The following is a 22,579-nucleotide window of genomic DNA, read 5'->3' as shown; positions in this document are numbered from 1 at the left end:
CAGGAATGTGGAAGAGTGAGTGCAGTGTCTGAAAAACAAAACCTGCCTGCTTCTTCTCTCCCCCCCTTCACTCTCTGGAACACGGCTTGAAGGTGCGAAACTTATTATTATACAGTATAAACAGAATGAGACGACTGGGAATAAAAGCATCATATAGTCAACCCAGGACAATATAAAATGTGTTCCTTGGTCCAAATCAATGTAATTCACCACCCCGTATGGGGGTACAATTTCCTCCAGTAATTTTCTGGACACTGTCTGAGCCGTTGCCCGTGGGCTGGGAAAAGCCTCCACCCAATGAGTCAGTTTGTCCACAATCACAAGCACAAACTTGAATCTTCCCACCTTTGGCAACTCTGCGAAATCAACTTGTATTCTTTCAAATGGTCAGTACGCAATGGGGCAACTCCCCAGGATGGCCTGTCTTGCTCTTGTTTTGTTAATTCTCTGACAAATCAGGCATCCTTGTACCTCCTGTTTGGCCAATTCGTAAATTCCCTTGCACCTGAAAAATTTCAAAAATTGTTCTGCCAGGGCCTATGCCCCCCAATGTGTTCGCTGGTGCAGTTTCCGCAAAATCCTCTTGGTAAAACCCTTAGAAACTAGTTCTCTCTCATCAGGTAATTTCCACTTACCTTCTTCCAATTTTCCCCCAGTCTTCTCATAGCATTCAATCTCCTTTTGGGAGGGCTGAGGAGGGTCATCTGGGACCTCGATCCCTTCAATCTCCGGGGTACTTACCATCATCAGTGACGCGGTCTTGGCTTCCTGGTCTGCGAAATTGTTTCCCCTGGTTCGGAACGGAATCCCTGCCTGGTGTCCCTTCACGTGGACCACCACAATTTCCTCTGGCCCCCTTAGAGCTTCTAATATTTGCCAGATCAATTCCCCATGCATCAGTCCCTTCCCCCTGGTGTTGATCAACCCCCTTTCTTCCCAGATTTTCCCAAAGGTGTGAACCACTCCAAAGGCATACCTGGAATCTGTAAAAATTGTTCCCTTTTTCCATTTCAGTTCCTTCAAGGCTCTCAGAACCGCGTACAGTTCGCAAGCCTGTGCTGACCAACTCGCGCTCAGGGGACCTGCTTCAATCACTTTTCCCATTCGTCCATCCACAACTGCATATCCTGATTTCCTTTTTCCATCAATCACTCTTCTTGACCCATCTACAAACCATTTTTCTCCTTTATCTAGCTCTTCCTCTTCTAAATCCTCTCTGATCTTTGTAATTCAACCACCTCCACACAATCGTGAACCAGCTCCCCTAAAGCTTCCCCAAACAAAAACTGTGCAGCGTTCTGCATGGTCGTTGTCCGCAATTCCAAATCCTGTGAGTGAATCAAAATGGCTTCATACTTCAGCAATCTAGCATCAGTGAGCCATTTATCTGCCTTTTGTTGTAGTATTCCCCACACATTGTGTGGTGCAAATACTACCAATGGTGTGCCGAAGGTTACGTTCCTAGCTTCCTCCACCAGCGGCAATCACCTGCAGGCAGGTGGGCCAGCCTGTGCTGACCGGGTCCAAAAGCCTCGACCTCGACAAGTAACCTACTGGTTTCCTGACCCCTGCCCAGTCCTGTGTCAGCACCTCGTGTGCTGTGTAATTGCTCATGTCCACGAACAACTGAAAGGGTTTCTTCACATCAGGGAGGCTCAGCACTGGTGCCACTGTGAATGCTTCCTTGACTCCCCATAATTCTTCTTCATCTTTTTCCATCCATTTGATTCGGTCTGTGGTGAATTTCTCATATAGAAACTTCACCTTTTCACTGTACCCTTCAATCCACTGCTGGCAATATCCCAACAACCCCAAAAGCTGTCTGACCTCCCTTTTTGTTTGCGGGGGTGCTAAGGCAATAATCCCTGACACCCTTTCTGGATCCAATTTCTTTTTTCCCTTGGTTAACCAATGTCCCAAGTACCTGACCTCAGGCTCTGTGAATTGCAACTTCGACTCTGACATCTTCAACCCCTTTTCCCCTAAAAAGTTCAAAAGCTCAGTGGTGCTCACCCTTACAACCTCCTCCCTTGGACCTGCAACCAACAAATTGTCTACATATTGTAGCAATTTTGTCCCCTCCGTTGGTACAAAATGACTCAAAACCTGCTCAAGTGCTTGCCCAAATAAATTCGGGGAATCCATGAAGCCCTGAGGCAATGACATCCACCTGAGCTGATGCTTTCTGTTCATCTCCGGATCTTCCCACTGAAACACAAAATAATCTCTGCTGCCCTCCGCTAAAGGACAGGTTCAAAAAGCATCCTACAAGTCAATCACGCTGTACCACATGTCCTCGGGAGAAATGTTATTCAACAAAGTGTAAGGATTCGAGACTGTGGGGAACAAGTCTTAGTTCTCTGTTTCACAGCCCTTAAATCTTGCACCAGCCTAAAGCTACTGTCCATCTTTTTCACAGCCAAAATTGGGGTGCTGTGCCGGGACATGCACGGCTCCAACGTTCCTTTCTTTATCGATTCGTCAATCACCGTTTTCAATCCCCTCCTCTCCTCCATGGAGATGGGATATTGTTTGACCCAAATAGGGTCTTCTGGTCTCTCAATTTCGACATAAATCGGCTCTATGTCCAACCTCCCAGTTTCCCCTTGGACATTCCACACCTTCGGGTCTATTTTCTCCTCGTCCTGGACAGTGAGCTTATACATTCTCACCCTGAGCCGGGAATTCTCCACTGCCAAGCAGATTTCTAGGACTACCATCATGTCCCGCCCCAGTAAATTAAAATCCGCATCCTGTATCAATAATATATTTCCTGTATGTCTTTTGTTTTCTGTTTCTATTTCTACATCTTTTATGATCCGAACCTCAAAGGGTTTTGCCTTTTGCCCTGATTACCATCATTGAATCGTCGCTCAGAGAGCACCCTTGCGGCAGCTGCTGCACCGCTGTCCGTTCCGCCCCCCAGTCTACCATAAACCACATCTCCTGCCTGTGGGGTCCTACTTTTAATTTTATCAAGGGCTCCCTTGGTGTTCCGGACCCCAAACTGAAAAGACCCTGATACCCCTAACCTTCTTGAAACATTGCCTGGTCCTTGGCTTTGTTGGGACAATTTCTTTGGATGTGTGTCCCTTTTGCTCGCAGTAATAGCACTCGAAATCTCTCTTCTGATCGTTCGATCCTTTTCCTTGGGAAGGGTTCTGCTTCCTCGCCGGCGCCTTCTTCACCATGTCTCTGACCTGCTCCTGTTTTTGTACTTCCCTTACTGCAGCTACCAATCACTTAGCTTGGATCTTCTGTTTCTCTTTGTCTCGCCTCATGCAGACTTTCTGGGCTTCCCGAAGTAGCTCCTACAAGCCCTTTTCCTGCCAACCATCTATCTTTTCTAGCTTTTTCCGAATGTCCTCCCAGGATTTTGCCACAAACTGAGTTTTCAGCAAAACCGCCCTGATTGGAGAATCGGGATCCGTCCCTGAATACATTCTCAGGCCCTTTCGGAGCCTCTCCAACCACTCTGTGGGTGTTTCATCTTTTCCCTGGCACTCCCTGAGTACCTTACTCATGTTCTGTCCCTTGGGTACTGCTTCCCTGATACCCTGAATTATCATATTTCTTAAATTCACCATTTTCTGCGTCCCCTCCTCTGTCTGGGCATTCCACATGGTTTCTGGTTTGGTCATCTCTCGTCCCTGCTTTCCCCATTGGGGTTTCTCTTTTCCCAATCTTTGATTGCGGCTAGTCTGATCATGTCCCTTTCGTCATTGTTGAACAGCAATCTCATGATTGCTTGGAGATCCTCATAGGTGTAGGTGCTGGTGCCTAGCAATTCACCTAGCCCTTCCGCCACCCCCAAAGGATCATGCATCTCTTTCCCATCTCTTTCTTGAATGCTCTCACGTCACTGGTGTCGATCGGGGCATGTACGAATCCAATAACTCCAGGAGCCGTTGGCACCTCCTGTAAAGGGCAGAAGCCGGGTTTTCTTCCTCATCCTCACTGTCTCCTGTGGTTGCCCTTCTCGTTCGCTGTCTCGTTTGATGGGCCAGGGGAGAGCTAACTTTGGGGATGGTTACCTGTTTTTCTTCAGTTTTGGGAAGGGTTGGCAGCAGCGACTGCTCACATGGGAGCAGAGGTGCCGTGGCTTGTTCACATGGAAGGGGAGGCGCTGCTGCGGCGGCGCCGAGACCTGACCCGGTGGGATCGCTGCCTTGAGAGGCAACGTGGGCACTAGCGGTGTCTGAGCTGGTCTGGGCTGGGGCAGAGAAACAAGGTAGGGAGGTGGAAGATTGTCCAAGGGTTCCCATTCCTTTCCCCTGTTCGCTGTGCATCGGAGGGCTCGTACCAGGTATAAACTCGTACAAGTGTACCTCCACATTTCGGCATACTCAATTTCCTCAAAATCCTGCGGGCAGCGATTAAATATGTGATTGTACAAAGACTCGCAAGTCCATGCCTCAAATGCGTCGAACACCGGCCAAACCACATATTTTCCGATCTCCTTCCCTCCCCATTTTTCCATACAAAAATGCAAAATTTTCTCCTTGGACTTACCTGCTCTCCTGGGGCTGTCGTTCCAATGCTCTAGCATCCACCCCAACGGACTATCCCTTGGGATTTCTGGTAGAACTTTCTCAGGACCCTGGGGAGATTTTTCATGGGGTTTTCTCTGGAACCTGCTCTTTCCCAACCCCATTTTTCCAAAAATCTCGCCTGTGAATTTTCTCACCTTATCTCCTCCGGTTGGGATGCTCGTCGCGAGTCCCGAATGCTTGTCCGATGTTGATTTCCTGAGCTTGCAAAATGCCACCAGTCTTAGTCAAACGGAGAACTGTTCCGCTGACTTTTTGACTCATCTCCGGTTTTCTTACCTGTTTTCACTGGATCAGAAGGCAGACGGGCTCCTGGAATTTTCTAAGATCGTCTTTTTCTCCTTTCTGACCTGACCGCGACTGGTTTCCCCCCTTGAATTCCCTATGAGTCCCGGATCCCATGTGTGTTAAGAAAAAGCGTCCGCTTCCCCCTTGGCCGACCATGTCCCTCGCGAGATGGCGGTAACACGATTGTGGGTCCCACACTCGCTTCGTGACAGAGTCACATCTCACACACATGCTTGGTCACACCCCACTCAACCATGCGATACTCACAGTTCCTTTCCCACGTGTATTCTTCGTGCACGTAGATTTCCAAGTGGAAAAAGCACCTCGGGCTCGGAGATCCCCTGGATCTTGATGAGTTTCTGAGAGCTGGGCCCGTTTTTATCCCTCTTTGGCTGTGGCTCCGGTTTCGGTTCGGTGATTTTTGATTGGTCTCACAGACTCCAATCCCGTTCAGCTAACTGAAATCAGGAGGGCGCCTTCTGGGCGGGAAGGGGTCCCGAAACCTAAATTCAAATCACTTCGGGTTGTCACCAGATTATTATGAATTATCAAATCGTGAGCCCAAATTATCAAAAATTTAGCCAAGATTTATTAATTTGTCTGCGCGACCGAATTTCAGTCTCCGAGACCACCACAGCCAAAGAGACAGCGTCAAGCCCAGGACCAGCGTTGGGTGAACCTGGACCTGACCCCTCGAGTGTCAGAGTCTCCCCTGTTCACGAATTCTGCTTCTTGCAGCGAGGTTTTATACAGTTTATTATGCCTAAGGCAAAGATGACCAAATTTCCTTTGTAACTCTTCACATGCATCGCTGCTTCTTTCCATGTGCAGAGCTCGACAAAAGCCGGTTCCAGGTGCGTAGTCAGCGTCAATGGGCTCCGTGGAAGCCATGTATTAAGATGTATCAGTTTGGTGCTGCTGACTATCTTGATAGATGCAATTGGCAAGGCGATAATCACTCTTGGGTGGCTCCCGATGACTCGGGATACCGGTCATCACCGCCCTGGAAGCTTCTATTCTTACGTTAAGGCATCGATCATTATCTTAACTTGTGTCTGGGAACTTGTTGTAATCTGAATAGACAGCAGCTCCCAGCCAGGATGGTCAGAGACATAGTTTTTGGATTTTACAATATTTTATACCATACATTAATAGCATGAATTATCCCTACCATATATTACAGCCTGTAAAGGGAATATCTCTAACACTGGCAGTTTGTTGTTTGCTTTACCATTATTTTTTTTTATTTCTATTAAACTAGCATCTATTAAAATTTCAATATAACACAATTTTTGAGATTTCTGCCCTCAGGAGTTCCATCTGGAGAATTTTCTAAATGTACTGCATGTTGATGCCAATAATTCATTTAGTGTCTCCACTGCTGTTTCTCCAGTATCTTCACAGCAATGCTTTTGTCCCCCTCCTTATCTATTGGCTTTACATATTCTGTTGTAATCTTTGAGCTTCTGCCACGTTGAAAAAATATTTTTATTTATGTCACCACCAAGTTTCTGCTTAAAATTCATAACTAAGCAGCAATATTGTGCTTTCACATTTAACTTGCTAAAACTTTTACCCATCTGATATATTTTATTATTCAGTCAGGAATAATTTGAGTTGAATAACTTCTCATATTTTGCCTTCTAATCATAATTTTCCTTGAGAGATTAGAGAGATTTTGACAGATCACATACAATCAGTCTTCAGTTTTTCCATTGCCTGTAAGCTGACGACCTTTTAAACTTTTAGCTTCTTTCTAGCTATCCTGCTTATTAAAAATGTGGTTTCCTGTGACAGCAGTCACAAGGGTTTTCAGGTGAGGTGAGAGACGAGAACATTGACTCCATGTTCAGAAGGCTTGATTTATTATTTTATGATATATATATGACATTATAACTATACTAAAAAGAAATAGAAGGAAAATTTACCAGAAGCTAGCTACACTAAGAATAGACTAGAAAGAATGATAACAAAGGCAGCTCTCTCGGACTCTGTCCGAGAGAGCTCAGTCCTGGATTGGCCACTAACTATAAACATCCAAGATGGGCCAATCCAGACGGACCTGTTGCATTCCACAGCAGCAGATAACAATTGTTTACATCTGTCTCTGAGGCCACAGCTCCTCAGAAGGAAAAGTCCCAAAGAAAAGATTTTTCACAAAGAGATGTCTGCGACAGTTTCCCTTTGATGTTTCATGCCACTGAAACTTATTTTTAAAGTGTGTTCATTTGTGCATTGATTTAACATTTGTGGCTGCTTACATACTGGCTCAAGATCACATCAAGAGGTGCTTTCTTTCTGGTGTTTCTCTAATTAGTTGCTCTAAAAAGCAAATAATTATGGTGGACATACTGGATATCTCTTTAGCCTATGAGCAAATAAAGATTGGTATTACGAATTGTGTTTTCTACTAATGACAGCTTTACTGTTTTTTCAGAAGACTGAGGATCTGGCAATGCAGATCATCTATCAGGATTTGCTGAAATGGATAATCTGCACAGAAGCATTTACACATCTAATCTTGTTTCAGCGGCTTATTTCTGCTGCTTTTTCCTAATGGAAAAGCCTCCCTGGACAGGCACTCCCAAGGGAACTCCTTCAGAAACCGAGCACTCATCGTAAACAGTTAATTACACTGAGAGCTGGGTATTTTAAAGGTTGTGATGGGCTGTTTTCTCAAACCACAGCTCATTTCCCTCTCCAGCTACTCAGTGACAAAGAAAGGCCATTAACAACACCAGCTTTAGAGACAGACACACAGTTTCTCTGTCTGCAGCTCTGCCAAAACATCTCCCTAACGACCTCAACCACACTTTTCCTCACCCAAGTTTTAGGTCGTACTTAACTTCCTTACAGTCTTACAACCCAATCCTGCAGTTCTTCCTTTTGTTCCCGTGGGACTGCACCAAGACAACTCCCTTTTGACATATGCGTGCGCACACACACACACACACACAGCATTTCAGAGCACACTCCTTCCATGTTCAGCACAGAACCACGGGGAGCACGAACATGGACAGGGGAATCAGCACTGCAGCCATGCAAGGAATGCTCTGGGCAGTGCCATGGTGCACTCTGATCCCACTCAGCAAACACAGAAAAGCAGGACGTACTTGAGGGGTTCGTCAAAGCGAACTGTGGCTGCACAGTGGAAGACAACATTGACCCGGGTCAGAAGCTCTTCCTCATCTTCAGCACTGATGGCCAGCTTGGGCTGAGTCAGTTCAGCATTAATAGGCTTAATCTTCTCGTGGAAATTAGGGCAATCTTCTCGGACCCTGTCAAAGACCTTGAAGCACAAACAGAGAGAGATCAGGTACCGAATTAGGCTGCTGAGATTGCTTTGATTAACAGCCAGTCTGATCACATCAATCATTGCAACTGGCACAAAAGAGAATTCCTGCCTGGGGAATGACACAGGTGAGATGGTAAAATAGTCCATTCACTTGTTCCCTCCTAAGGGAAACAGAACAAAAATATAGGTTGTAAAGCATTATTCTCAAGAGATTAATGAATCTTCTCTGCCACCACTCATTTTCTCAGAGAGCCACCAAAATTCCTCTGTATCCACATCTCCTGCAACCACATGCTACTTGACCTTGAGGGCTGGCTGTAGGACCAAAACAGGAGCTAAAGAGCAAGAGGGCAGAGTATGGAGGGGGAAAGCCTGTGCAGCTTTACCCAGGCTAGATGGTTCTACAAACAACTTGCAGAGAGGAAGGGAACTGGGCAGTGTTGCTCCTCCTCCTCCTTTACTGCTCCTTGTCTACTGTCACTCCTTGTTCATGTCAGAGGAGTCCAGTGGGGACCTGCTTTTGGGATGGAAGCATGGGGCATCCCAATAATCCCCACTACTGAAGCTGCTGAGTGCCACCAGCCGTTTTGCATAACTGAACATGTGTGGAGCTGGTTGGCCTCTCAAGACATCTTCCAGCCCTTTTCTTCCTACAAGTATGATCCATAGGTCTCTCCAAGATACATTTCTGCAATATTTCATTTGAGCCATTTCAACTGAATTAATAGAAACTGTTAAGTACAACAAGACCCTTTGTAAGAATTCGTACTTAGTGGGCTGTTCAGGTCCAATATGGCTAGCTATGGACCCAAGCCCTCACGACCTTACATAGGACAAAACTCACAATCTTACATAGGACAAAAGGCAAGAGACAAAAGGCGCTCTTCTCTCAGGAACAAAGTCCTATTTTATTAATAGAAGACACCAGGTGGTCCAGGTGACTTCCCACGTGGAAAACAGGGGGTGGCCTTCTTGCAAGGTGGGGGGAAGGGGGGCGGGGGAAGGGAGCTACAGCCAATGGGATACAAGTGAGGAGGGGCGATGGGAGGGGCAAACCAGGAAGAGACTGGCAATGCTGACACTTAGGGGAGGAAAGGGGAAGACCATGTGATGATAGGATACAAATAATGTGAACAGTGCAAATTACCAAACACCCAGTGCAAATAACTAAATAACTATTTAGTGCAATACAACAATCCTTCCATTTTTCTTTTCGTTTTTCTTTTCTTTTTTTTTTTTTTTTGAGGGGGAGAGGAGAAAAGTGACATCATGAAAGGTAGAAAGAATTAATAGAAAATAGAATAGAATGGCTGTGGGATCTGAAGAGGTATTATCTAGATTCCAAAGGATAATCACACCTCTAAGGTAACAAGTCTACTGTCAGGAACACCTAATACTGTGAGAGTTTACTGAGGGATACAAAGGACAAATCACACCACCTTTGGACACCTTTAAAACCTGTCTAGATAAGCAGTGCCAGGAAAGGCAGGGAACAGCTGAACATTGGAGAAGGAGGATGGACCAGCTGACTTTTCAGTAGCTCTGTGTTTTTGGGGTGTTTCCCCTCTTCTGTAGCCTATACACCAGTAACATTGAGTTTGGAAATATCTTTACTACCATGGCCTCTTGTTTTCTTAGAGTTTCTTCTGCCTTTGATGTGCCCAGTGCTTATGTACAAGCAGAAATTGTGTGACATAAATTAAACATACTAAGAGACACATGAAAGACTAAATTTATCCTAATAGCAGTACTTTTTCTGTTGACTAAGGGATTATCATCTTTCTGCTTATCTGACAAGCAAATCTAGATAAACCTTGAGGTTTTTAGGGATAAAGAGGTGATAAAAGAATCATTAGCCTTCTCCATTATGTACCACACTCTACACTCATTTTAAATTGCCACAGCTGCATATCCTTCATAAACATGAAACTTTAGCCCAAGTTAGGACAACACAAAGCCATTTCACTCTTCTCAGCTGCACCTGAGTGCACACATCTTTCATCAATGTGGCTAGGCCAGAAAATAGATCTCTAGAGAGAGTTATTAATGGGCAAAGGTGTTGGTGAGAGCTGGCTGGACTGTAGGAACTGAATTCCCAGGCACTGACAGCCCTAATGTCTGCAAAAAGCTTTTTTTCTAACAAGATGCTGCACTGGCTCTCCAAACATGCATCATCTTCTGAGAGATGACAGCAAACCCTAATGGGACACAAATGGAAAGGTTTCTCAGAGAATACACGTGAGACCAAAGCTAAAGAGAGATGTGGGACCAAAGCTTCTGAGAGTCTTGTGGGACTCTCAGAAATAATCATTTACATTTGTTCTGTTGCAGAGAGTGCAAAATGCCACAAAATGACAGTTATTTTCTACTTGTTTGGCATAAATAATGCAAAGGCAGAGAAAAAACGAATCAGCCCTTTGTCCATTTCTGTCATGGCATATAAAGTAAGAGTAGTATTTTTGCAGCCTTGGACAGCTAAATTCTTCCTACATCTCCTCCTGATATTCCCACTGCAGATAATATCCCCTTCAGCCTCTGTGCCTGCTGCTACCACGTGCCACTCAGCTGCTGCAGCTTTTCATCCCCTCCAATGATTCACTGCATTCCTCTGAAAGATGAAGGCAATTTCCACATGCAAGCACACAAGTCAGCACACTGCTTTGGAAGCCTTCTGCACCACAGGAACATTTGGTATATTGTCATCATTAAATCAGATAACGGGAGCAGTTTTTTAATCGAAATCTGCAGCTTCTTTTATGGAAGCTGAAGGGTTCAGACTTGTCAGTGCTTTACAGGGAAATGAGGCAAGATTTAAAGGCAAAATAAATGCAGCTTATTTTATACTGCTTCCTGCAGTTCAAGGAGTACTTAATATAAAGATGATGCTTAGTCTGAAGGTAAATAGTAATTGCATCTCTAAATCCTGATGAACTCACCAAGAGCATAAATAATAAATCCCCAGTAACTGTGTGACGCCTAAGGATTGTTCTGTCTTTTCTTTTTAGAAGCCATCTGCCAATATAAAACACAGTCAGTGGACTGGCCTGACGTACTGTTGAAATTACATGTAAAAATTGGCCAGGTCAGCAGCACTTCTGAAGGGATACAGGAATTGCTACAAAATCAGTGAGAGAGAGAAAGGAAAGGCCTTTGACTGTCAAGTTGTCCAACATTAATGAAATTCAGGGAAATCAGTAATAATGTTATCCTGATTTCAGTGTCTTTTTGAGCGTCCTAATGCTGCTATTCCCATTTTTAACCTCAAAACAGATGTAAGTTCAGCATGGGCTGTGCTGCCCCTCAACAGAGGGGAGAATTTCTTATTTCTCATTTTATAATCAGGCAATTCCCATTTATAATACTAATCAAATCTCTGTGATTTCACTATACATTGTCAAAAATGTAAACACAGGACATCTGGAATTTCTCCCAACATTCTAGTTGAGTCTGATGGATACTTTCCCTATTCCTGCCCTCCTAAGCTCAGACTTCCCTTTCTAAAGGATTTTTGCAGTTCTTGGTGTTCCCTGCCCTTACCTTAAAGGATGTAATAATTCAGAGAGGTTTCTGCCTACAAATCCTTCAGTTGGAATTTTTTCCATGCCACAAAGATACAAAAACCTCAAAAAAGGGCAAATTGCACATCTGTGGAACAGCAAAGCTGAAAAATAAAGGAACCACTGTGCAAAATGCCAAAGCCCTTGCATCTTTCTCAGGAGGCATTTTCAGTGAAGTAAATACAAAGTAATGAAAAGTAGAGTGCCTAAGCCATGGTCCACTTTAAACAAAGAACTTGCATGAGTTTAGTCTTGTCAAAGCCTTCTCAAAGGCCTGTGTAGTCCTTTCTTTTTTGGACAGTACTCCTGCATCTCCCTCTACCCCACTGCACTGGTGGGCAGTGGTGACTGCTGATTGGTGACTGACCCAGAAAGTGTCAAGTTTTTAAGTGCAGCCAAGATAGGCAACCTTTTTTCCTCAGGTGTGTTTAATAGGTGCCAGGAACTCAGGCTTCTCTAGGAAGATTGGTAATTTACATTACAACATGAACATTTCAAGGCATTACTGTATGACAACCTTTAAAGTGGAGAAAATCCAGAGAACTTCCACAAAATGGAACTCATAAATGGTGAACCAATGGGAACATTAAGGTCGAGAGAGCTCAGTTAAAAAAAAAAAGGAAAAAAAAAAAAAAAAAGCACCAAAAGCTTCCACCTCTCATATAAAGAAATGGAAGGGATTGCTTAGCATGATTCAGGAGAATATATGCAAGAATTGCTCCTTGTGAAGGAAATATATAATTTATCCTAATAGAGACACAGGCCAAGGGATAAAATATCAGGGCAATAATTTCTTCAAAGAAAAAGGTGTTCACTGGCTGTGTAGAGCAATTTTAAACCCAGGGTGTTTGAAATCCCTCTTCTGAAAAGAGCATTGGTGTACAAATACAGGGGAGCAGCCTATATATAAACACACAAAATAACACCCCCCAAGGTGTGCATCCATACCTCGGTGATTTCAATCAGCTTCATAAATATATAGATGATCATCACAAATTTAAACTATTGAAGGCACCAAAGTCATGCAAACAACTCTTAAAAAAACACCTGATGTCTGTAGTTTAGTCCTGCTAAAAGGATTTACCAGACTTTTGTTTGCCATTGATAAAATCCTCCAATACATCTAAGGAAGGAAGGTACACAACTATTTTGGAATTGCCATTTTAGCAAATTTGAGATATAACCAGGCAGCTTCAAAGTAATTACCAAGCAATAAATCTTTAGCCTGGTAGATTTCCAGCAATAAACAACAGGATTATTCAGTCAAGTAATGTGTGAAAATGTAGATCAGGGGGCTTTAACTGGGACAGAGCCTTTTCTTCCCCCCTTTTTGCACTCTGTCTCATTTCCTCTTCAGAAAATTGCTTTTATCTACAGTTCTTCTCATGGCAAATAAAGCATAACTCATCTCATCAGTGGGAAAGCAGGCAGCAGAGCGTTCCTCATTACAGAAAAATTAACGGCTTATGCTTCAATCCAGAGATATTACTTTCCCCTGAGTAGAGCTAATGTAGTGGAAATACAGAACCCACCACCACCACCTAGTAAACAAAACAGCTGATTACTTAGAAGATGAAGACTACAGAAACAAATAGAGGGACAGAAAGTTTCAGTAAAGGTCAGATAAGACTAATATGTATATCCAGCTATTTGAGATGTGGTTTTGAATAGCCAGCTTCCTTAAAAACTGGCTGCTGACCAAGCCTGCTGTTTTCTAGCAAGAATACTTGAATTACACAGCAGTGAATCTGGAACACTTTGAAGTCAGACACTGTGGACAGGAGCATGAGGGATCTGAGAGACATGGAAAAGCTTTCCGTGGTCTCTAGCGCCATCTTATATGTGGGTGGACAAATCATGGATAGAACAAGGGGTTCTGTTTATCACAGATATTCCTGGTGCCCCTGGGTGGTACTTTGAGATCAGCACTAGTGTTTGACAGGGAAGAATGTAAGTGCAGGGAAGGAGAATAGCAACACTTGGAGCTTTTCCTATACGAACCACTGAAAATGTTTCTTCCCACTCATTTCCTAGGACTAGTTTCCTTCTCACCCTTCTCCATAACTATGCCCCAATGAGGCCATGGGTAAACAGGAGTCAATTGCCAAAGCATGTCTGTAACAGCCACAGGGCCTGCAACGCCTCCCTGGCAGTCAGTTGCCTAAGATAAGAAATGCCTAGTCATGATGACTGGATCAAGAGACCCCTTTTCTGCCTCGGACCCTCATTATCTCTCTTTAAGACCATAGGTCATATTTACCTCAACCCTTACTATTGGACTGTTTCCCAAAACCCATATACCCTATATAAACCCCTACCTCTGCCCAGTTTGGCAAAAGAGCCGTCACTGTGTCACCCTTCGCAGAGGCTGCCAATAAAGACACATCTGCGGAACCTCACACAGCTCTTCTCCTCTCTCATCCCTGCGTCTGCCAAGGCACCTAGCAAGTAAAGAGCTGAACTCACCAAAGAGTGATCTCACTTAAAGAGCTGAGCTGCTTGCTAAGTTTGCCTGCGGCTGGGAGCCTGCCTGAGACACCTGGACAGGTTGTGCTTAGCGGTACTTCGCTACTTGGGACACTTAGGGCAGCCGGGGTTGGACAGACCACGAGAACCCAGACCATTATACATGTCAGCAGTCCCAAGTGGAGTCAGACCCCTGTGCCCTTGCTCAGTTCCTGCTCTGCAGAATTGATTACTTTTGACTGGCTGTGAGAATCACTGTATGGACTTGGAAATATCAGTAAGTATAAAGTTATCCAGACACAGGATCTTTATCTGCTTTTCCATACCCACTGCCTTTAATCACAGATCTTCAAAGTTTCACTGCCAGATTTGCTTGGACACCCAGGAACTTCAGGAGTGTTTGTTGAATTCCTGAGGATAACCAGACAGGACTAAGGGTCCTGTTGTGTTAAACACAGACTAAGGGTTGTGTCAAACACAGACTCCTACTTTTTGGAGATGCTGTTGGAAATTACCAAGAAATACTTAGAAAGATATTTAAAGAATTTACCAATATCTACTTTCTAATTTGAGAGCATAATGGCTGTCACACAGACACAGAGGAGGCAGCACTCTATAAAACACAGTGCTGGGATGCAATTCCAATTTTGCTTCAAGGACAAAACATCTGGGTCATTCAGCCCATAGGCAAGTCAGGAGATGCAAACTTCTCAACTTGGGCCCCTCTGAAGAGCTTCTCCAAAGAAATGGCAGCCTAGGGCAGGTGTCCTGCACTTCCTCACCCCGTCCTGCCAGAAAGCATAGAACAGCACCATTTAGAGAATCAGGGGTAATGTGGGCACACGCCATTAATTAAAAGGGTAAAGGGAGTGAAAAATCCTTTAATGCCACACACAGCAGAAGCTGAACAAATCAAGAAAGATGCATCAAATATTAAAAGCTACTCAAATAAAAGAGAAATTCTTCAAGCATTGCAGTGAGAGGGCACTCAAGTGTAGAGAGCTGAACATCTGGGAAATGAGTACAGCAGAATAATAGTTCACTCACTCTTCTAGAATGAACTGTGCTAGAAGATTACCAGAAAAAAGACCAAGTCACTGGTCACAAGTGAGGAGTTAGCCTGGAACCACGTTTTTTCCCAACAGATATCCTACCTGCGGCCATGATGTCATGGAAGGTAAGAAAGCTTTCCTGCCAGCTGGTCCCAGTGACTGAAATTCATGCTAAGGATACTGAATTTATGGATGTGTCAAACAGTATTATGGATGCATCAAACAGCACAATGAATTAAAGATGGAAGTTTTGCAGGAGGTTCCTGGAATGTGTTGATGAGAACTTCCTTCTCTAGGTAATAGAGGAGCCAATGAGGAGAGGCGCTGTGTTGGACCTTGTTCTCAGCAACCTCTGTTCTCACCAACAGGTTCAGATGGGATTTTCTTGGAAATTCCTCCTCCTGAGGGTGATGAGGTTTTGGCATAGGTTGGACAGAGCTTGGAGCAAGCTGGTATAGTGGAAGGTCCTTGAAAGGGAGTGGAACTGGATGATTTTTATGGTCCCTTTCAACCTAAACCATTCAGTGATTTTGTGATTTACCTAGGACAATTTCTCATTTAAGCATTTTTCTTTAGTGCTCACATCTGACACAAATATTTTGTCAGATATGTAATCCTACATATATTTTTGTTATCTTCATCATGACAACGTAATTTTTTGAGGGGTGCTTAAAAGTAAAGCCTTAAGTTGGGGTATGCCAGCCTGTGAAATACCTGTCTTTTTTCCTTCCTATCCCTTAAGTAGGACCATATTCCCACAGTAAGGCTACAGGCAGCCCATATAGTGAGAAAACAAATGGGAAAATCCCTGAGAGATTATCAGAAGTTAATGCAATTTTGAAAACTGACAGGAAGAGCAGGGACACCACTAGAAGTGAGGGGCCTTGCAAACAAGAAACCAACACAGTGAAGAAGAAAACAGTTGATATTCTAAGAAACCATCTAAGAAAGGATGTCTTAATTGTTGTAAACCGATTTTCTGTAGTGTCACTATTCCAAGCAAGCAAGGTAGTAAGGCGGTTACAAGTAATCCTTGATTTCCATCCAAGGAGCCTTCAGCTTAGGGAAATTAAAACTTGTTTAAGAAGATAGAACCATCTGTCCAAATTGAGTCTGCTACTTACAGCACAATCTGGCTCTGCAAATACCCCTGCTACCGGAGACAAACTGTAACCAATGCCTCTAATTATGGCCAGTTCTCAGAGGAATCCATAGAAACCTTTTGGATATGGTTGTAGAAGCCCCTCTAGAATCACAGCTCAAACCTTTTCTCTGAATCCAACCCCTTTGCATGTTATTCAAAATATGGACTTTTTTTTAAACAATGCTTGGATCAATTAGTTCTGCCCATAATGAACATTCTTAAAATTCACCAATTCCTGGCCATGGGTAAAAACAAAACAAAACAAAACAAAGCTATTAAAAAAACCAATTCCACTGAATTTTGTCAAATTATCTGGATGTAAGGAAAAGGCAGAATTGTCCCAGGAAGTCTGTAGCAGCCTTTTGGCATGCAGACTCCCTTATTCAGCTGCTTGGGTTTCTTCAAGCAGGAGGTGTTGTCTTGTTTCACAACAAAGATACCTGTTGTCAGGAGGGCCATTTCCCCTCAGTCTGTGATAGTAACACGTCTTCCAGAAGCAGATGTCACTCACTTCCCCATACAGAGTGTTGCCACAGATGGCTCAGCTACACCCTCTGAAGTATTTCTCCCTCTCCTGCTATTGCAATTGCATCCCCCTAGAATGTTCTGACAGGCCTGATGGTGAAAGGTAAGTCAGATGATGTTTCACACACCTGGTGAGACTGCTCCTCTTTAAGGCTGAGAAAGATGAGTTTTGTCTGCAGTCAGGTAGGACTTTTATCTGTATTTTGTTGGGGTTTTTGTGTTGGTTTTTTATTTTTGGTTTGGTTTTTTGGTTTTTTTTTTTGTTTTTTTGGTTTTTTTTAATCGAGAAATCCAATTATTTTAGTATGGAAAGAAACACACACACGTTTTAAACAGGATCAAGAAAGCTGTATCAAGTGTTCTTCAGCCAGGCTCAGGTTTTAGCTTGCTTTGGCACCTCAGAGACTACTGAAGGGTAATCAACAAGCCTAACTTGTCCTCTCTGCCACTCTACTAATTCTTCCAGCTAAAGCCAGAATATTAAAGCTTTCTGAGCACAGGATTTGTGGCTCAAGACATCTTTCACACTTACATGCATTTTTCAATACATCTATCAAGAGAAAAGTTACTTTTCTCTGTAAGTATATTTTCAACTCATACTGCTTCCAAGGGAGACCAAAGAGGATAATCCACGTAAACTGAACTGGAATTCATGCACTCTGCCTTTAGCTTCCAGCTCTAGGTTGCACCAACTAATTTTATGTTATCCAGCCCATACAAGGCAGAAAAGTGAATACTTGGGCTAATTATGCTTCAGGTGTAACAAATCACTTGACCATGTGTCACCAGAAAGAGCAATGTTTCCAATCAGGTTAACCTGTGCAGGGCCAGAAGTTGGATTTGATGATCCTTGTGGGCCATTTCCAACTTGGGGAATTCTATGATTCTGTAAACAACAAAAAGCTTTTTGTACACAAAAGCCTCCTCATCTGTCTGAGCAGGGATTACCAATAATGAGCCTGTATCCTTGGCTGTGGTCCCATAAGATTATAAATACTTTTAAAGTTTTAATCTACTATTGAAAAAAATGTGACAGAAGGAGTAGAGGAGAAACAAACAGAACATACCCCAACCAACCATCCTGAGGTACTGAAATGCACCTCTCAGCCCACACAAGTAAGAAATACACAATGTTTGCAAATACTACTTGCATGAGGCTATCCTATATATCCTAACTATGTATTTAACTGAGGCAAGTATAGGTCATTTCTCTACCTGTCTTGCTACAGTCATTAGGGGCAGCCTATTGGTTTTCCAGATTCCTGGGGGAAAAAAACCAACCCAATACTTAAAGATCTGCCCAAGCTACATGGTTGTAAAGTTAGGATCTCTAGGGCATACAGAACAGCTATCACAGTGTGATAAGGTGTATGCAGAAGGTCCCGATGGAGCACCAAGAAATGCTTCTCCTGAGAATGAGGAAAGCCGTTAAAACAGCTCAAGGACAACAAGCTGCAGGAGCACAAAACCAGAGTGTGACGAATGGGCCACTCTGGCGCTGTGTTATGCAGGCTATGCACAAGAGGAGAAACGGCTTGTGTTTAATAAGAACTAAGTAGAACAGTCAAGAATAAAATAAAATTGTCTTAGTGAGTGAATATGGTCAACAATATGATGCCAGCATGAACTGGATGCTGGAAGGGCTAGTTTTGTGGTGCAAAGTCTTCAAAGTCACCTGTACCCAGGCAACCATGTAAGTAAAACTATACAAATCAAGACTGCCTGAAGAACAGCACTGAAAAAACCCACCAAACTTGAGTATGAATACAGCAGTAATGGTACCAACTAGGAGAAAAAGTAAATGGGGATACACTGTCTGAGAGGAGTTTGGACAGAGAAAGTGATGTGCAAGTGTGGTCCAAAAATCAAACATCCAAAAATAGAAAATGTGGAAGATATAAAATCAGGTATAAAAGAGGACAGAGCTATTTTTTTTTTTTCTGGAATGTGGACACCTACAAATGGTGATGAATCCAAGTCCACAGTGATGTTGAAAAGACCCCTACTGGGTAACCTGCTGGAGTTGCCATCATGTCTTCATCTGAAAAGAGCTGGTGTGAGACAGTGGAGAAAGAAGCAGTAGACTTGAAGTGGTTAGGGAGATAGAGTTATAACTCAGCAGAAGTTGGATGTGATTCATAATAATTGTAATGGTAATTAGTAGCTTTATAGTTGTGTGTGCTTCTAGCTTAGTTATCATTTAATTGCTGAACTGGTCTCTTCGCAGTGTACGGGTTAATTTAACATCATCATGCTCTCTTAATTTAGGTTATGTCTTAAGCCTGGACCCTGAAGGGCAGAGCCAGGCTCATAAATTAACCTACGGCTATCTGCTTTGTCTCACCAGCCTGAAAGACCAGCTCTATCCTTCAATCAACAGGGACAGCCTTCAGCCCACCTCCAGATGGATGCTTAGCCTCACACCCAGCCAATCTCAGTCTTCATCCTCCCACCAAATCACACCTGTAATTCCAAAGCACTTGTAACAGAATGAAAAAATACTAATCTCGGTGTTCTCAAAATTTTTGTGCTCAGCTCATGACATTTCTGCTTCTCACACTGTACAGGAAAATAACAAGCCCACTGGTGTGTTTTGATTGAGGAGAGATTCTGGAATTGTTTTGCGGTGTCATCCCTGAGGGAACCATGACAGCATGAACACACCTTCACTGCTGAAGTCATAATTGTGATGGGGCGACTCTTGTACTCCACTGGCCCTCCACCTTCCTCTGTGCTTTTTTTTTTTGCAGAACCCATTCTTGGTGTTGCCATATCACTGAATCTCCATCTCTCTGGGACCCTTTGTACCACCCACAAGTCAGTATCTCCTGAGCAGCAGTATGTGGTGCCCAAGCAAGAAAGGAGAAATACTGCTGTGCTGCAGCTGCAGCAAATGACTTCTGAAGTGGCATGTGCCCCAGTGGTGAATGCGTGTTTTGTATTCTCCAGCACTATCTGAGTTAACGGCCAAGTATCTCACAAACTGAGTGCTCTAACTGCACAGATAGGCTGATTTCAGACTCATTTTCACAGCAAATTGGTTTTGAGTCAGCAGGTCAGCAGAACTATGACAAAAGGACACAGAAAATTCTATTCCATGCCATTTTCCTTACGTAGAACATTTTATGGCAACTCACCCCTTTCAAATGAAAGACATTCAGTTTTGGCATCTTCTCTTCGGGGATAATAGCACAGCTATTATCTCCACATCATTTGCCCAATTCATCACTCGGAGCATTCCAATTTTGTCTAATTCAGAGAGAGTAAAAATGTACTAAACCAAGAATATCTTCTTCCCTTTTACACTGGAAGAGATAACTCTCTCAAACACTGTGTTTCCTTCCCTCCCACATGCCTAAAAGCATCTCTTGAAAAGGCTCAATTTATATAATAATATCTGATCATCACTCTCTGAACCAAGAAAAATAACAATATACAACACTGACAATGCTGGAGCCATCTGTATCCCATGGGGTATGAACATCAGTGATGTGCCACCATAAAAACAGCAGCTCAGGAGATCATCTCCAAGATTAAAGCCCAATTCCAGAAGAATGCCAATCTGTGTTCAGCATTGCAGCCATGGAAATCTGCATTTCCCTGCATGCTGCTCAAAAGACCTTGCAAGTTTAGCTATGATTTTACCAGGACAGATTCAATTTCTGAAACATGATTGCTGGCTGTTTTGTACTTAACGATAGCCCTTAGCCCTGTAGTTTGATATCAGTTATTGTAGCTAAGAATGGTTTAGAGCATGTACAGTCATTTATTTTAAAAATTGACATTTTTACTGTAATGCCAAAGGGAAGGAGAATTTAAGTCTCAGACTGCTTAGCACTACTTCTATTAAACCCAAGTGAAACTCTGTCTTGTCTGCTACATTTTTAGTAGCAGCAGCAGAATATCCTGGACTACTGGTTAACATAAGAGGTTGGGAACTCTCTCCTACACTGCAGTCAGCCCTAAACTGAAAAGTTTGCCATAGATATGGACTTCTAAATAATTTCCTCTGAGCTGTGCTGGGTCTGCAGGCCTAACAGACCTAAAATTGCATTTCAATCAATGTAGCAACCAAAGAAGTCCTGAAAAAATACTGCCATATAAGAAAGGGCCACTCCATTGAACTACTTTAAGATGTCACGCTGATAAAATTGAGATGCTAACTCCTAGCTGGTGGGATTGTTAAACACCCTGAAAATGAAACATCAGCATATCAAATGGCCGACAAGGAGTTCTTAAGAGATTACTCACGACTGAGCAGTAGCCCACAGTCCTGGGTACTTCTTTTGAAGAGGAAAACCTGTTTCATGGGGAGAGACTTTAATCCACACACTCAGACGTTGTTTGGATTGGTGATGAAAGTCATATTTTTTAAACCATGACCTTTAAGGGATAAGTGTGTTTTTATCAACATTAGTGGACTGAAATGAGCTTAAGTGAAGAATTTATCCAGCTGTACATATTGGTGGGTCTTCCATCCTTAATGGTTTCCACCTTCAAGCAGGCAGACACAAATGTGCGGATGCAAAGTTTCTGCTAGTGCAGAATTATTTTTTTTCATTCTGAGTTTTGAGTGTCTGGTTTTCTGGCCTCTTGTGCTCAATTACAAATACATTAAGATTTGAAAAAGAAACAGCTTAGAGAATCCCTTCTATAAGGGAGCTTTTAAAAAGCAATTTCTTTATCAGGGAGAAATACCGCTGTCAAGCATACAACAGGCAGCCTTCCTTCATCATTCATTTTTGCGCTTGTATTATGGTCATTTTTCCTATTTCTGTTCATCAGGAAATCAGCTTGATAGATTAATTCTTTTTTGAGAGTCGGTCTTAGTCACTAGAGTCTGTTCACCAAGAACCATCTGTTCCCCAAGATCTCCCTCCCACACACCATGGCAGAATTACGCCTACAACCAGTTTCTTCTGTTAGGAAAGAAATGACTGTAACAAGCTGGCTGACATGAGTCCCTAGGGAGACAACACATGAACCCGTAACTTTGTTCACTATTATTATAAAACAATATCCATTGCTCAAGGACTGACTCTGGAAGACAAGTGAACCTGTGAAACCCACTTCCTCCCACTCTCTTGCTACAATACCAAAAGGTTAAGACCTGTCCAAGAAGTGGGAATGGGGAAAGACTGGATCATGTTGTGGCAGCCCTTCTTCCCCTCCCACAGCCTGGACTCTGATTTCATGGAGTATACTGGTGTGGGAGTTAGGGGTGATGCTCCTCAAATTCTTTCCTCTGCCTCCAGCTTTTTCACAATTATGCAGATGTCTCCTAACATTTCTGACTCTGACTCATCCCATCTACCTTACCTAAGTAGGTGACTGGGAGAGTTTAATCAGATTAAACTGAACTAGCTAACACATCTATTATGAAGGTATCACCTCACATCAAATCCATGACATCTGCCAAATAACAGCAATGAAGTAGGAGCCCCATCCTAAGTGCAGGACACAGACAGGCAGAAGCTAAACTGTAGCCTGTGCCAGGCATTCCAAGACCAGGACCAAGTGCACCCTTGGGTAGCTGTCACCTTCGCTTCTGTCACTTGAATTGCCAAATTGCAGTGGAGGAGAGAGCGAGTAAATGCATGCCTTGCCTTCCACAGGAAAGACTCTCTCCTGGGAAGGACTGAGAAAGGGAATTGCTGGTTTCAGGTTAAAGACAGCACTTCTCTTCCCTCTCACCTATACAA

The 22,579-nt window shown here is 43.3% G+C and overlaps 1 protein-coding gene across 3 annotated transcripts in view; it reads right to left on the bottom strand.

Moving 5' to 3' along the window:
* LOC102040510 (fatty acyl-CoA reductase 1-like) overlaps positions 1-22,579 on the bottom strand; it is a 131,943-nt gene that overhangs the window by 33,220 nt on the left and 76,144 nt on the right. For all 3 annotated transcript variants that reach the window (XR_004082358.1, XM_031061793.1, XM_031061794.1), the window contains exon 3: positions 7,952-8,127. Coding sequence is in view for 2 of the 3 variants with exons in the window: in XM_031061793.1 (XP_030917653.1) it covers positions 7,952-8,127 (176 nt within the window). In the remaining variant the exon portion in view is untranslated. The remainder of the gene's footprint in view (positions 1-7,951; positions 8,128-22,579) is intronic.

The sequence above is a fragment of the Geospiza fortis genome, unplaced genomic scaffold (assembly GCF_000277835.1).
Source record: "Geospiza fortis unplaced genomic scaffold, GeoFor_1.0 scaffold164, whole genome shotgun sequence".
NCBI lineage: Eukaryota > Metazoa > Chordata > Aves > Passeriformes > Thraupidae > Geospiza > Geospiza fortis.
This window is presented reverse-complemented; position numbering and strand designations above follow the sequence as displayed.